Source organism: Numenius arquata, chromosome 12 (assembly GCF_964106895.1).
Source record: "Numenius arquata chromosome 12, bNumArq3.hap1.1, whole genome shotgun sequence".
NCBI classification, from domain to species: Eukaryota; Metazoa; Chordata; class Aves; order Charadriiformes; family Scolopacidae; genus Numenius; species Numenius arquata.
Window position 1 is genome coordinate 39,780,701 of NC_133587.1, and position 15,802 is coordinate 39,796,502.

General features: G+C 46.2%; 1 protein-coding gene across 3 annotated transcripts in view; it reads left to right on the forward strand.

Moving 5' to 3' along the window:
• The window catches only part of XIRP1 (xin actin binding repeat containing 1), a 34,942-nt gene extending 23,616 nt beyond the window's left edge, over positions 1 to 11,326 (forward strand). For all 3 annotated transcript variants that reach the window (XM_074156801.1, XM_074156802.1, XM_074156803.1), the window contains 2 exons: positions 1,021 to 1,074; positions 2,682 to 11,326. In XM_074156801.1, coding sequence (XP_074012902.1) covers positions 1,021 to 1,074; positions 2,682 to 10,349 — 7,722 coding nt within the window. In that variant the 3' untranslated portion in view covers positions 10,350 to 11,326. The remainder of the gene's footprint in view (positions 1 to 1,020; positions 1,075 to 2,681) is intronic.
• Positions 11,327 to 15,802: the final 4,476 nt, after the last annotated feature.

The following is a 15,802-nucleotide window of genomic DNA, read 5'->3' on the forward strand; positions in this document are numbered from 1 at the left end:
TGTGTCCTTCCGTTTATAGCCCTTGGTCTGGGATCTAGGAATTCAATCCCCCACTCCAGGCTGATCACTGGGTCATAGAATAATTCAGGTTATAAGCTTTATGCAGCACTGAGTTACATTTTTCCCATTTCCCCAGCTCTACTGGTGATCCAAGAGTAACATGGGATGTCATTTTACATCTGGACTTTTCCTGCAGGCGCATTCATGCTCCTTCCCACGCTCAGTCTTTTGCCAGGTCCCTGCCCAGAGATATGGTCTCTCTCGAGTGTATCAGGGCTCTGTACTGGAAGAGCCCAGATTGAAGCCACCCAAGTTGATAATAAATAAGTTGAGACTTTAATTGGAAAATTATGACCAGTTACCTGCAATGAAGTGGGGTTTGATTCCTGTAAAGGCTGCCCTGCTGCCCCATGCTCCGTGCTCACATAGGTTTCACCTCCAACCAGGGATGCACAAGAACCATGTGTCCTGCTCAGCAGTGTATGATGGGCCATAATGTTGAGAAATGCTTCTTCACCAGAAATGTCTCTCCACCGGAATCTGTACTAATTGAAATCTTCTAATTAATTTGTATTGCAATAGGATGTTCTGGTTGGGAAAAAATAGAAATCTGAGATAAAAAAAAATAATAGCAATTTCAAAACGATGAATTTCACAATCCATAGTGCAATTACAAATGTAGAACCATTTTATTTTAAAAATATTAAAGTATAAACAAAAATATAGGCTAAATCAAGCTTTGGAGAAATCAGTGCCTGCTTTGTGTTTACCCCAACTCTAAACAAATGTGTATGGGGTTCCATGGCTGAGAGTTTTGGAAAAAAAAGTATTTCTGAGCAACCTGGAATAATTTTTTGTTTTTTCCCCAGCTGTACAGAACTGCCAGTGAACAAAAACCTCTCATCTGTGATGGTTTTCAGCTCTCTGTAATTGATACATATATAGAAAGATAAATAGATACACACAGATAATGTGTCTTCCTATGCAGTTTGATGTCATTTCTCCCTATGCCTTTTCCAGAGTACTGTGAAGGACAACTCCATTCGCCCTCCCCACAGCCAGAGAAAAAGCAAGGTAAGAACTGTTAAAGATAAGCACGGTTATCTAACCAAATATTTGTGGACTGTGGTGGAGTGTGATTTAAATAAATACCCACACAAGGCAGTGAGGAGTGCTTTCATACTGAATATAGCTTTCAGCTGCTCAGTCGCCCTTCCCCGCGTTCAGCAGTTCTTCACAGATTCAAAAAACAAATCCCTGATTTTTAAAAGCGCATTCAAAGTATGTTGGCTCATGTAAAAGATTTGCATTTTACATTTGCTGCAAACAATGCTGATTTTGGTATTCTGCTTTTTTTTTTTTTTTTTTTTTCTTCACTAATGTTCAATACTTATTTTTAGCCAGAACAATCTGTGTGTAACAGAGTGAAATAACACCGCGCGCCATTGCTTTGAGCAACAACTAATAATATTCCAGGCATAACTCTACAGACGTAACTCCACAGGCATGCCAAGGGTCAGCAGATCTGTTTACTGAAAGGAAAGCCACCAGGATTACAGTCTCTTTTAGATAATGATTATAGGCCTCGGCTACCCTCCCTTTGGATAAACGCCAAGCCAGTGCAGGTCACAGGTATTCAGTTCAGCTCTTGGTCCTCAGGCTTCCCAAGCTGTGGAGAAAAAATGCAGAAAGTGAGGTTCAAGGGTAGGCTAAACAGTCACAGTCCAACCCATCATGACTGCACCCTCTCTTCACTCCTGCACCAATGCTGCTCTGGATTTGAACTGAGCTCAGGCTGGCTGAGTCTAAACAGGTCTAGCTTTTGCCAGCTGTTACCCCAACCTCTGGTCCCTCGGCTTTGCTTTTTCCTCCTAACAGAGCACAGAATTTAGCCTGCTGATTCCAGCGGTTTGTAAACCTTTGTTAGCCTAGTGCCCGTACAAGTCTGCAAGTCAAAAGAGCTTTATTTAAGTCTCCATTTGTATAATGATGCATTACTCTTATGCAAATGATGGTATAGGGTACACATGTGAGTCCAACAGAAGAAATCATTAGTCAGACAAATACCCTTCCCCAGGCCCTCACTCCTGTACAGTGGGCAACCCATGGTGCTACCGAAAGTCCACCATGCCAGCTGCCTACCCAAAACCAGGCTGTCCTCATCAGTTCAGTTTGACACCTTAGTTTGGTTCTCTCTACCCATTTTCTTCTTGAGACCTTCCCAGAAATAGCTCCTTGGCTTTCTCCTACACCCATATCCTATGTTCCCAGACTCTCCGCAGGTCCTCACACTGCCCTGGACTCTTGGGAGCAAGAGGGAGAAGTTAAGTTTTAGTTATTCTTGTGGTGACTCTCTCTTGCTGACACAATCCAAATGGGGCATCTCTGTTACGCTGTAGCTGGACTGAATCCTGGGGACCGTAGACTAACCACCGCACGTGCCTGGATTTGAGACCTTGCTTTAGAGCGCGTTGCTGTGGAACCAGAGCTAACCCCAAGCCTGGAGCGTGTGCAGTGGTGTGATGTTTTGGAGTGCTGTGAGCTACTGAACCAAAGGTATGAAGCTCAGTAGGTGCATGGATTTCCCTTGTTTGGCTTTTTCCTTTGCCGTTCTCACTACTAATGGCCATGGGGTTGGGGGGTAAGAGGTGATGCTGACATTTAAAACTGTTTCCCTAAAGATGGCAGAGCCTCAAAAATCATCTAAAGTTGCCATCACGAAAATGGAAGACGACTTACCTCCCCCTCCCGCCCTTGGCTCAGTCCAGGTCATCGCTCCAGGCAACCATGATCCCAACCCACTCCCTGTGCCTCCTCCAAAGCAAGCCTTCTCCAAGTTCTACCAGCAGCGTCAAGTGAATGAGCTAAAGAGGCTCTACAGACATATGCATCCTGAGCTCAGGAAGAACTTGGAAGAAGCTGTGACTGAGGACCTGGCAGAAATGCTTAATACTGAAGATCCCAATGCACAGGCATCTGTGAACCTGGACAAAGTTCTTCCAGGAGAGGTTCAGTCCATGCGCTGGATCTTTGAGAACTGGGCACTTGACTCCATTGGAGATCATCAAGCCACAAAGAAGCTGACAGAAGAAGAGATCATTCCCAGTGGGGATGTGAAAAGTACTTCCCTGAGATTTGAAAGCCAGTCAATCAATGGGGACAGTCTGTCAACATCAGCCAAGGTATCAGACACAGACCTTGCCAGAGGGGATGTGCATACTGCTCGGTGGCTGTTTGAAACCCAACCACTAGACTCATTAAACAAACTGTATTCAGATGAAACTGAAATGCAGGAGGCGGTTCTCAAGGATCTTGTCCAGGGAGGTGATGTGAAAGGTGCCAGACAGCTCTTTGAAGCGCAGTCCTTGGATGCTATAGGGCGCTGCTGCTCTGTGGAGGAGAAGAGTATTCTGCAGCTCAAGTCAGAAATCCAGGAGCTAAAAGGAGATGTTAAGAAGACTATCAGGCTCTTCCAAACAGAGCCCCTCTGTGCCATCAGAGATAAAACTGGAAACATCCATGAAATCAAGTCCGTCTGCCGAGAAGAAATTCAGAGTAATGCAGTCAGAACAGCTCGCTGGCTGTTTGAGACTCAGCCCCTGGATACCATCAACAAGGACACTTCCAAAGTGCAAATAATCCGTGGGATTTCATTAGAAGAAATTGGAAGGCCAGATGTCAGTGGAGCAAGATGGATATTTGAAACTCAGCCTCTGGATGCCATCAGAGAAATCACTGTTGAAGAACAGGACTTCAAGGCTTCAACAGATTTTGTCACAGGGGCAGATGTCAGTAAACAGAGAATGCTCTTTGAGACCCAGACTCTTGATTCTCTGAAAGGAGAAGCTTCAGAAAGCACTGTAGCCAAAGAACAAGTCATTGGAGGTGACGTGAAATCCACACTCTGGCTATTCGAAACCCAGCCAATGGAAACCCTGAAAGACAATTTTGAGGTGGGTCGTTTAAAGAAAGTAGAGCTTTCAGCAGAGGAGAAGGGTGATGTGAAGCAAAGAAAATATGTCTTTGAGACCTGTCCCTTTGGCAACATCTCCAAGGCATTTGAGGAAGAAATTCCAGCCCCCAGCACAGAAGAAGTAGTGAAAGGGGATGTGAAGTCTTTCAAGACCCTGTTTGAGACTATCCCCTTAGACAGCATCAAGCAGGCTGATGCTGAACCCATCACCAAAGAAGAGGAGAAAATTCCAGCTGGCAATGTCAAAGCCAACCAAATCCTGTTTGAGACGACACCTTTGTATGCCATCAAGGATAGCTTTGGCAATTTCCATGAAGTCACGTCTGTAAGCAGAGAGCAAATCATCAGTGGTGATGTCAAGAACTACAAATGGATGTTTGAAACCAGGCCCCTGGACCAGTTTGATGAAAGCACCAAGAAAGTGGATATAATACGGGGGATCACAAAACAAGAGGTGGTGGCTGGTGATGTCAGAACTGCCAAGTGGCTCTTTGAAACTCAGCCCATGGATGTCATTCATCACCAAGCCATGCAAGGTGAGGAGCAGCCCTCAGTGAAGCGGGAGATCTCCCAGCGGGGGGATGTGAAGACCTGCAGGTGGCTTTTTGAGACCCAGCCCATCCACACCCTATACGAGAAGGCTGAAAAGAAGCAGGAGGAGGATGGTATTGTGCCCCAAGCTGATGTGAAGTCGTACACATGGATGTTTGAGACTCAGCCCCTGGCCTCCCTGAAAGGCCAGGAGGAGCAGTATTTACAAGTCAGTAAGGCATACACTCAGGAGGAATTACAGGGAGTTGATGTCAAAACTGTCCGGCACCTATTTGAGACTGAACCTTTGGGCAGCGGTGCTGTCAGTGAAGCTGACCGAAAGAAAACCATGCGGTACTCCAGTCGTGTGGAGATACAGTCTGGGGAAGTGTCAAGAGTGAAGGAGTTCTTTGAAGCTAAGCCCTTGGATACAGCCACCAAACCAACATCCCAGAAGAATGATGGGACAATTGAAGCTGGATCCGTGCACAAGTTCACTTGGCTCTTTGAGAACTACCCCATGGACACCCTGAAGGACAGCTCTGAGGGCATACAGGAAATCCCTCCAGAGAAGGATATCAAGGGGGGAGATGTTAGAGGCAAAAGATTTGTATTTGAGACCTATTCCCTTGACCAAATCCATGACAAAGTGGATGAGACAGAGCTCCAGAAGATCCAGAAAGACACCATAAACAAAGCTAATGTCAAGTCCTGCACAATGCTCTTTGAAAGCCAACCCTTATATGCTATTCAGGACAAAGAAGGGAGATACCACGAGGTCACCTCAGTGCAGAAAGAAGAAATCATGAAAGGTGATGTGAAAGGTGCCCGGTGGTTGTTTGAAACTAAGCCCCTGGATCAGATCAAGAAGGAAGAAGAGGTGTTTGTGATTAGGGCTGTCACCCAAGAGGACATCAAGAAAGGAGATGTCCAGGCTGCCCGGTGGAGGTTTGAGACAGAACCTCTTGATTCCTTCTCAGAGGGAAAGATGTCTGTGCCCAGAACAGTAGATGATGTGCAGAAGGGAGATGTTCAGTCCAACAAGCAGCTCTTTGAGTCCCAACAAGTGGGTCAGAAGAAGTACGTGAGGATGGTCAGTGTCAGTGATGTTCAGCGGGGCGATGTGAGGACGTCCACTTGGCTTTTTGAAAACCAGCCTGTGGACTCCCTGTACGGGGATGCGGAGAGAGGTTCACCTATCAGTACAGTGCAGAGAGAGGACAGACAAAAAGGGGATGTAAAACGCTGCACCTGGTTGTTTGAAACCCAGCCAATGGACACCCTTAAGGACCCAGAGGTGACGGCCAATGCTGGCACCCAAGAAGTGATCCCTCGTGCAGATGTAAAAAGTACAACATGGCTCTTTGAGAGCACTCCTTTGGATAAATTTAGTGCTTCTGAAGGTAGTATAGAAACAGAACTGAAAGAAAGGACCATGAAGGAGACTTTAGAGACACTCTGCACTTACCAGGCTATTCAGCATGATGGAATCCTCATTGAAGCCAATGATACGGAGAGTGTGAAGATGGTGAAGTACCACCTCAGCAGCCCCGGTGCTCCAGAGATCCTGAAAGAGGAGATTGTGGGAGGCCATTTGCAAAGGATCATGCTGCAGCTCCTGCACAGAACCAATGTGGAAGCACAGAGCGTGCTGGTGGAGGAGGACAGAGAGGGCAAGATCAAAGTAAGCCCATTGCAGCTATTGGACCAGAGTGAAGCTGTTAAAGGCAAAGAGGACCTGAGTGGAAATGTAGCTAAGGCTTTACAGGGTCTCCTCAGTCAAGACGCTTCCATCAAAAAAGGGATGGTCTTACAAGAGACAAAGTCAGGATCAGTGAAGATGACCCTCTACTCCCTCCTGTTCCATTCTGTCCAGCAGAAAGTTGTCAAGGGGGATGTGAAGTCAACAATAGGGAACCTGTTGGCTTCTTCTCAGGAGCAGAAAACAACAGCAACCATTAAGCGTGAGGACAATGAGAAGGGAAATGTCCAGCTTTTCGCGAGCTGCATTGAGAAGGGAGATCTAGACTATCTGAAGAATCTCCAGCAGGAGTCAGAGATACAGTCCCTCATCTCTTCCCAAGCAGAGCAGGGGGCAGACGAGAGTGCCCCACGGGTTGTGCAGGGGGCTAAGATACATATCTTACCAAATAAAGAACAAATAGAGAAAGTAATTGCAGAGGGTGAGCCAGGGGCTATGGCGGGAGCAAGGAAGGTGTTCACATGTGAAAGCGTGGGCAAAGAGGGTGCATTAGAGAGAGAGGCCATGCATGCAGCAGGTATGACAGGCACCACTGTGCAATGTCTTGGGAAACCCCTGCCCACAGTGATGGGAAAGGAAGAAGTGTTGTCGGGGGGGCTTAAAGTGACTACAAAGTCAATTCAAAGGGTTGCAGATGTCAGCAAGAAAGCAGAGAAAGAAGCAGCATCCTCTGCCTGTTTGAAGGAACCCAAAGCTATGATGCAAGGCATATCATCAACCCAAGTGACGGCTCAGAGGGAAGAAGTTGATGGGAAACAGCCAAGTTTGGTGATGGGGGAAGCCAGTCAGGGGCAGCCAGAAGAAAAGGCTCTCGGGAGTGATCTTCAGGCTGCGATGCAAAGCCTGAGGCTAGCAACAGCAGAGGCAAAAAACATTCAACATCATGTCCAGAGCAAGCTACAGAGGAACAGGGAGGAGGTCCACACGGCCTGCAGGCAGCAGGCAGTCAGCACACAGGGCACAGTGACTCTTCAATCAACTGTACGCCAACAAGAGACTGCGTCCACCAGGCAGGAGAGCACCAGCACTGCCGTCAGGACCACCACCTCTAGAGTCCAGGAGACATCCAAGAGTCACACAAGCGTGTCTCAGAAGAGCATAGCATCACACAAAAAGGTCAGTGCTTCAGAGGAAGTACAGGGAGGACAACTATTGAGCCAGGAAAGCCAAGTTGTGCCTAGTAGAGATGTTAGCATTAAAGATGGCCTTTATACTGCCACACCTGTGAAAACCTATATAAACCCTTTTGTTGAGTCTGATTACAAAGAGCAATCAGTGCAAGAAGAAAGAGATGTTATTGTCAGAGGGGATGTACAGACAGCTATCAGAGCACTGCAAAGTGCCGCCACAGAACAGCGCCTGGTAGAAAAGGAGGATGTTGTCCGAGGTAATTTAAAAGCCACACTTCAGTCGCTGGAAAAGTCTAACGTTAATGTCTCCAGAGGGGATTTTAAAGCCGCTATGATATACAGAAATGCAGGGCAGTCCTATTCTATGTGTAAAAAGAAAAATGAGACTCAAGTCGTTAGTAACCAGACAGCTGTAGTGGCTTCTGGGTCACAGGCTGATAATGACTTTCCTCCTCCTCCCTCAGTTGCTGTGACGAAAGCAGAGCATTGCCCACCCTCAACTAAAGCAACAAGAGAAGGTGCCCTTCCACTACCAACCAGCAAAGATGAAGCCACAGGATGTTCTGCACCACTCCACACCCCTCCTCCTGCCCTCCCTTCTCTGTCCTGTAAACCCACTGATCAGAGTCCTGCAGAGAAGCCCAGGACTCCTCCAAAACCAGAAATTACTGCTCCACCCAGGAAAAAACCTGTTCCTCCTCCAAAACCTGAGCACCTCTTACACGAGGCACATTCTGCCTCTGCAAGTAGCAGCACAAGCAGATCAACCAAACCGGTCCCTCCACCCGTGCCTCCAAAACCTCCAGGCCTGAGGGAGATCAGCAAGCCAAAGCCTCCCCCCACAGCGCTGGGGTTAAGCTGCATGGAAGGTTGTGAACAATCAGTCTATGGGGAGGTTCAAACAAAATGCTGCACTTTGGAGACGCCTGGGAACAAGCCTGTCACTCTTCAGGGTGTGACCACTGAGAGAAAGCTGCCAAAAAACATTGCCAAAACCCCTCTGCAAATGGCAGAGGAAAGGTACAAGGCAAGCAGAGGAGGGCAAGGAAAGGTGGAATCAGACAGTGCTAAGACTTCAAAGCCGATAGAAAACGGAGTGGTTAGTTTTCAAGTCGAGCGGGGAATGATGAGCGGGAAGGCAGAGGCTATAAGGAGACGCACTGGTGAGGTGGTTCAGAGGCATATAGAGCTGTGCCAAGATGAGAATGGGTGCTCTTCAGCATCACCTCCACCATGTCCTGGTAGAGGACAGACACCTAATATGCCAGGGCAGACTGAGCCAAGCACCTCCCCTGTGGGCCACATCACTCCTCCAAAGAAAGGAGATGACGTTGCACAAAATGCCACATCCAAGGTGGAAAGAGAAAGTGTGTCTAATTCTTATGGATTGTGGGATAGTCAGAGAGTCATACAGCAGGTGAATGAGATGAGTCAGATGTGTCATTCAACATCCTTCCATCAGCAGTCAATGAACTCCTTTGAGGAGCAAGTGCAGGGGAATAGTGGGGAACTGAAATGTCCTGATGGGGAGGCAGAGACATCTGGTCAGGAGAAGCCAGCAGTTGTTATGAGAGAAAAACCCAGGAGAGAAACAGAAGATGAACGTCGGAAGAGGCTGTCAGTACACAAAGAGGAGATCATGAAAGGCAATGTAAAGGAGGCTATGGAGATCTTTGAGAACCTAAGGAGACAGGAGGAGCTGCAAGAGATCCTGACTCGAGTGAAGGAGTTTGAAGAGGAGACAAGCAAAGTGGATGTGAAAGCTCTGAAGAGCTTCTTTGAGAAGGTTCCTGAATGGGTTGTTCGTCAGAAGGCCCACCAGGCCAAGCAACAGGATAGGGCTGAGACACTGGCAAAAGAGGACACTGACAGTGTCTCCTCAGTGGAGTTGGTTTTCGGGGACCTGGAGCGAGCAAGTGCTGAGATCATTCACCTGAAGGAGCAGACACTTGCCCGGCTCCTGGACATTGAGGAGGCCATCAAGAAAGTTCTTTATTCTGTCTCTAGTCTCAAGTCTGAGTCAGACATCGCTGGGCTCTCAGGACTATTCAAGGAGTCTCTGGGGAACACCCAAAGCTCAGTGAGCAGCAGCAACATCCGTAAAATCAGTATTGTCTCAAGCAAAGCCAAGCAGGAGGGAACCATGCTGGAGACAGGGGAGGCAGCATCTGGAGGGAGCGCAAAGGTGACAGAAAAAAATGAGGTAACCAAGGCAGAGCTTGGTGTTCCCCGCCTTGTTCAATCTCGTGGCAGCTCTCCCTCCTCACCTTCCTACATCTCCATCGAGTCTGCTGCCAGGAAACCGGCAGAATCACCCCGGACAGCACATTCCCCATGGGATGTCCCTTCACCAGACTCTCTTGACACTTCAGGAAAGAGGGATGCTTTTACTCAGGACAGCTTTAGCTCCTTTAAGCATCCACCAGCAGGTGAGAAAAGAGCAGAGCCCATGCAAAAAAAAGCTGGGCTAAGCTCAATGAAGCAGCACAGCCTTGGCAATGCCAACCATCAGATCAATGAGAAGGAGAAGTGCCCTCCAGACACCTCCAAAGGCAGCTGCCATTGTGGGATGAAAGGAGGCTTTCCAGACTACTGCTCCCTGAATGCACCCAGCCCACAAAATCCACGGAGGCAGAAAAGCATCTTGGAGCTGCAGACAGGGCCTGATGGGTCCAAGCTCTATGGAGCCACCCGGACCGTCATGGAGCAGTATGAGGAAATGGACCAGTTTGGAAACAAAATCATCACTTCATCCACCACAGTCACCAAGCAATCTGAGACGCAAACATCTTCCACGTGCGATGTGATCTCTCATCCCCAATATGAGGTATCTGCCTCACCCGTGTTTCAGAGGTACTTGAAGAGCCCAGGCAAAGACTTCCACACCAATGGCAGCTTTCAGGAGCCAGGAGTGGTCTTTGTCACCTTTGGAAACTCCAAGCCAAAGAAGTAGGTGATTCTGGAGATCGAGAGAGAACTGTGTAGGACAAAAAAAGAAAGTCCACAATAAAAAAAAAACCACCTGGTTTATCCACATTACACACAGGGATTCATCTACACCCAAAGGACTTCTCAGGGCCATCGTCTTGGTGTTTGCATACAGACAGGACAAATGCAGTCTGCCTTGATAATGGAGGAGAGCAGCCCTCACCTGGCCAACCCAACAGACTCGGTGCTGCATCACAACCCTGACACTGTCAGAAGCACAAGGGAAAAATCCATCCATGGGCACCTTAGGGTAGCTTCTTCCCCTGAGAGTGTTTTGGGGAGGGGGATGAGGGTGTTATATAGGGCTTCTCTGAACTAATGCAGAGGAAAGGATAGGCAGGATCAATTCAAGAACCAACCAATCTGGTCATTGGCAAACAAACACCTTTATGGTACCTTCTTTTTCTAATTTCAATACAGACTTTCCAGGAAGGGCATCCTAAACACACATATATACATGCTCATATTGATGGGTGGGTTGGATAGGTTTTCTCTTAGCCATTAACAAAAGAAAAGGAAAAAAAAAATCTCAAATTGCTGTAATTATTGGGGTTGGGAGAGGTATTTCTCAGTTTATTTTTCAGTTCCTGGAAAGTACTCGATGCCACTGAAAATTGTCAAGCCAAGACCTGAAGCTATTATCAGTGTCATTTCCCCAAAGAAAGATGCTATGAAAGATTCTCTACTTGAGTCAGAATGGTTACTGCTTTCCTTTCTTTATTTTTAGAATTGTAATTTATTACACAATATATACAAAAACCTTATTTTAGATTTTCCATGCTTTCATACATGTTTACTGTTTAAATTCATTTTGAGACTTTGTAAAGCAATTTTCTTTTTATTATGACTTCGTTTTGTACATTCTCAACTCAAGATTTTAGATATTTTGTGGGTTGTTGTTTTTTTTTTAACTTCTATTGCTGCGTTCTGAAGGTAAACGTTACCTCTAAAAATACTTTGGTCTGGTTGAGTGTCTTTTGTTGAGTGCTTGTTTCCTTTGAAAGTACCTAGAAATCATCTCTCAATGCACCAGTTGAACTACATATTGAGAGTACTCTAAACCACTGGAGGGATTTAGTCTCCATCTTCTTTACAATGTGGGTGGCTTAACAGCCCTGCAGCAAACAGCATTTATACTCTTGTCTGAAAACTGAGTCGAGTCTAGAGTAATATACACCACCCAGTCCAGGACCCTGTGTAGGTGTGTGGAGACTGGGCAGGATGTTTACACCAAGAAAGGTCTGAACACTTGCCTGTACCCATTTCCTCCATGTGAGATGGCAGTAGAGGTGGTGTGCCTCCATAAGCCTTACACAGAGAGGCAGTTGATGAACCAGCCATTGCTCGGTGCCTCAGCTCACATCACAGATTGGCCTCAGTTTGGGAGTGAGGTGAGAGAGCAAGGAGTTTGCTCCAGGTGTGGGAACAGGTGAGGACCCTTCAGAGTAACTGGATGGCTTCTCAGGGAGCTGTGTCCTACAGCCTGGCTCAGGCTTAGACTACAGACCCCTGGGTCTGGCCATAGACCTTCTAGTTGATCCATAACAAGCCACCTCATCTCTCCATTCATCAGTTTACTTTTCTGCAGAATGGGAAAGTAACCTCATTCAAAAAATCATGTTTCAGTAAGATGTTATGGTTAATATTTGCTTTCTTCCTCTGAGGAAAAAGAGCCCACACTGATAAATGAAGAGCAGGACACTGGGGAGGAAGGGACTTCAGAGTTTCAGAGTCTACCACTCCATATCCCTGAGTCCATAGTTAGGTTTATAAATAGCAGATATCACCTTGCAGCATGCAACACTTTGTTCAAGGTGTTGTAGACCAGGTAGGAGTTCTGCTTTCCCCCCCTTCCCCCCAGAACACAGGCACATACCCAGAGCTCAATGGTTTACCTCTAGGACTCCATAAACTTGAAAGTAAGATATGTCCAAAAAAAGTAAGAACATCATTTCCACCAAGGAACACACCAAAGGTTGAGGTAGAAGAGCTGATCATCATAAACTGAGCATATCTGGTTTCAGAGAATCAGAAAAAATAACCACTTAGACCTTCCCGATTGTTTTAGAAGGACCAACCGCAGAAACAAGGGAGAGTCAGTAATCTGGGGCTCCTTGTTTGTTTGTTCCTCAGCTTGTTTCAGGATGTCCACGACACGTTTGGTTCACTTCTTTTTAAGGACAGCTGCAGAACAGTTTGAGTAAGCTGCAAACATGTTGTTTGGGCAGTGAAAATGATTCCACAGAAACTCAAATAAACCCAAATATCCTGCACCGCCAGTGCTTAAAAATACTGATCTTATTGTTTGTATTTCTGGTTTTACAGGACTTCTAAATGTCTCAATGAGCCATTTATGAGGCTAAGATCATTTAAGATGTGTTTCTTTCATGGTATTTCCATCATCCAGGAACCGAAATATCATGAAGGGACAGATGCTGCATTATTTCAGGACCATACATGGCTCCTTGAAGCACTGAAAGAGCTGGAGAGAAAAACAAATGCAAAGGTTTGAAATTCAAATACAAGCTGAAGGATCAGCTCACATTCTCTGCGTTTCAGACCTTGCAATAATAAACCAGCAGAGCACATAAAAACTTTCAAATCCCAAATGAGTTGTCATAGTTTTTCTGTGATCTTTGGGTACAAGACACGACATTGTTCACCATTCTTTGCCCTACTGGGTCACTGTGTTCTCACACAGTGCTAGGTAGATTTTTTTCAAGAGCCAACTGGCAGTGGGCAGAGGATGGCCTTGTCTTAACCATACCTCCTTGAGTGGTCAAAGGACAAATTCAGCTGCAGATCCAGTTCTCTTGCAGCAGTAGAGATGAGACATGCACCATCTGAATTGCCTACATCAAGTAGCTCCATTTCAGCCACTGGTCTCCCTAAGGATGCTCAGTCTCAGGTCAGACAGCTTTGTGCTCACCGTCTTCTCCACCTATCAATAATACAGACATTTTCAGGCTGACCTCTCCTACAATAAAAATTTTAATTTACCTAGGGAAAAAAGAAGGCAACAACTGGTAAGCCATAAACCAGCTGCAACTTTCAGCATGGCAGTAATCAGCAATGCACTAAAGAGCCTTCCAGGAACACTCTGTAACAGCTTTTCACAGAATTCTTAAGATAATTTCCTTGCCCACAGTGCCATTCGATTGCTGCTAATCACCTCTCTGTCTTCCAAACCATTAGGAAGGCTTATTCCTGGAGCTGATAAAAATACCTCTGAAGAGCAAGAGTGTTTTCCAGGCATAAGACAGTGAGCACTTAAAATAAATCCCCTGGTGAAAGAGACCTGCATCCCATATAAAAGATTATGCCACTTTGGAAACACACTCCAGGAGTCCATACATTCATTCCCCGCTAAGAGTAGAGGGATCTTGTTTGTTTGCTAAACAACTCTGCTTCCTTCCTTGGTCAAGATTAAAGGAAAACATTTTTTTTTCTTATACAAGAAGAGGCACATCGACAGTTACTCTCTTCGGGCTGTATGAGAGCTGGTCGCTCTCAGGGGAAATGCCTGTGAGAGTACCTAGTTGTAACTGAGGTCTGCGCTGCCAAACACAGCAAAGTTGATCCATTGGCTGAGATTCATTATCGCCAGGACTGGCACTTTGCTCCATCGTCACAGTTGGTGCTGGGTTCATGAAGCTGCCCATCACCACCCACTGCTCTTTGCCAAATAGCCTGCTCATTTCCTCCTGGGAGATGACATCCATGCCAAAGGTGCAGAGCTTCAATTACTCTTGGAGAGACCTGCTAACAGGGTGTCACTTCCCATCTGGTTTCTGCTACCGTTTTCCACTTGGAGGATCTGTCTATTATCTTTTCACAAAAGCACATTTCTGCTTCACCTTCACCAGCGCTGTCCTCCCATTGGCACCAGCACGGTTCTGCAGTCACATTGGTGAAATTCCTCCTGCCTAACTGACAAATTCTGTCCAGCTACATGGGCCTGGTTTAGGATACATGTATCACCTTCTAGATTCCCTTAAATGGACCTGCAATGAGTATACTGGGAGTTTAGACACACATTACATATTTAGATACTTACAGGACTATGGTCTCCTCTCTGTCAAGGACTGAAATAGCAGAGTTAGGGTGAGATCATTGCAGACTGAAGGAAAGACAGGGGGTTGGTTTGTATACTTCCCTCTAGAGAGAGGGAAGAAAAATGAAGATGTTAAACTCTTCTTCTTGAAAGTGTTGTCATAGGAAAACAAAGATAACTTGATCTTACTGGTATGTTCAGCCAAAATGAAGGTAATTAATAAAAATTTGTCCCCTAGACGTTGGTTGCAAATAAAAGACAGGGTTCTTGTTCCCTTGTCAGCTCATCTCTTGAGACACACTGCATGTTTCTGACACAGAAACACCTTCCATGTTTCCTCTGGTTAAGGCTAAAATCTGGCCATCAGCCCACTCTACGTAAGAGCAGAAAGTAAACTTGCCTTTTTTCCGAGCTGACGTGCTGCAAACCAAGGTGAGCACAGCTTGAACACAAAGCCAGAGGGATCAGAAAGCGCCAGTAAAACTCTGTCAATTCAAACTGTGGCAAAATACCCCCAACAAAGAGGCAGAGATGCGCTCCTATGAGGGAGTATCGGCACTCAGAGCACTGATCTGGTCAGTCAGAGTTAAGTTAGGCTCAGCTGTGCTCCTTTTGGGGTTTTGGACAAACTTGACTGGGAGATGGCCTCACCAGGTAAGCCAAGCCTCTACTTCACACCACAGTGAAAGGGAACACACGGAGTTATCGGCATTGCCACCAGCATCCTCTGGATTACTTGACCACGCAGACAACCTGGAGCCATTTCTGCAGCTAGGCTGATGTCCAAGCTTCTTTATTCCCTTTCTCTCTCTGCTAATAAAATAGCTGGTGTTGGCAATGCTTTCCAGAGAGATTCCCTGGGCTCTTCACATAAAGTGGTGTTTGAAGAGTTAGGTCCTGGCATAAAACACAGTCCACAGAGTAAACCACAAGGTTTATGGAGCTGTGGGAGCTTTAATGCTGAGATGTGCTGCCTTTTTAGGGTTTGGACTGTGTAGTCTGTGTGAACAGCCATATGATATCAGTAATTCCAGGAGCTGCCCAGAGAGAGTTTTTGAGTCACAGCCTCTGAACAAAGTTTCTTACCTCACTCAAGGCTTTTAAACGATTCAACTGCGCAAATGAATCATTTCTCTCATCAGGGGTCCAAGGGTGTCCTGTCTTTCTGTCCGGACTGAAAATTAATGCTGACCTATCCAAGATGACAAATAAATTGAGTCAGACAGGAATCTGTACTCTCACAACAGATATGCAAAAGAACAACAACAAGAAAAATCCAACACAAGCGGAAGATGCAGCAAATTAGCTTGCAGATACGTTTCCAAGTAGTTATAATTCAGAGTTGTTTAACTTCAGTTTCTCTT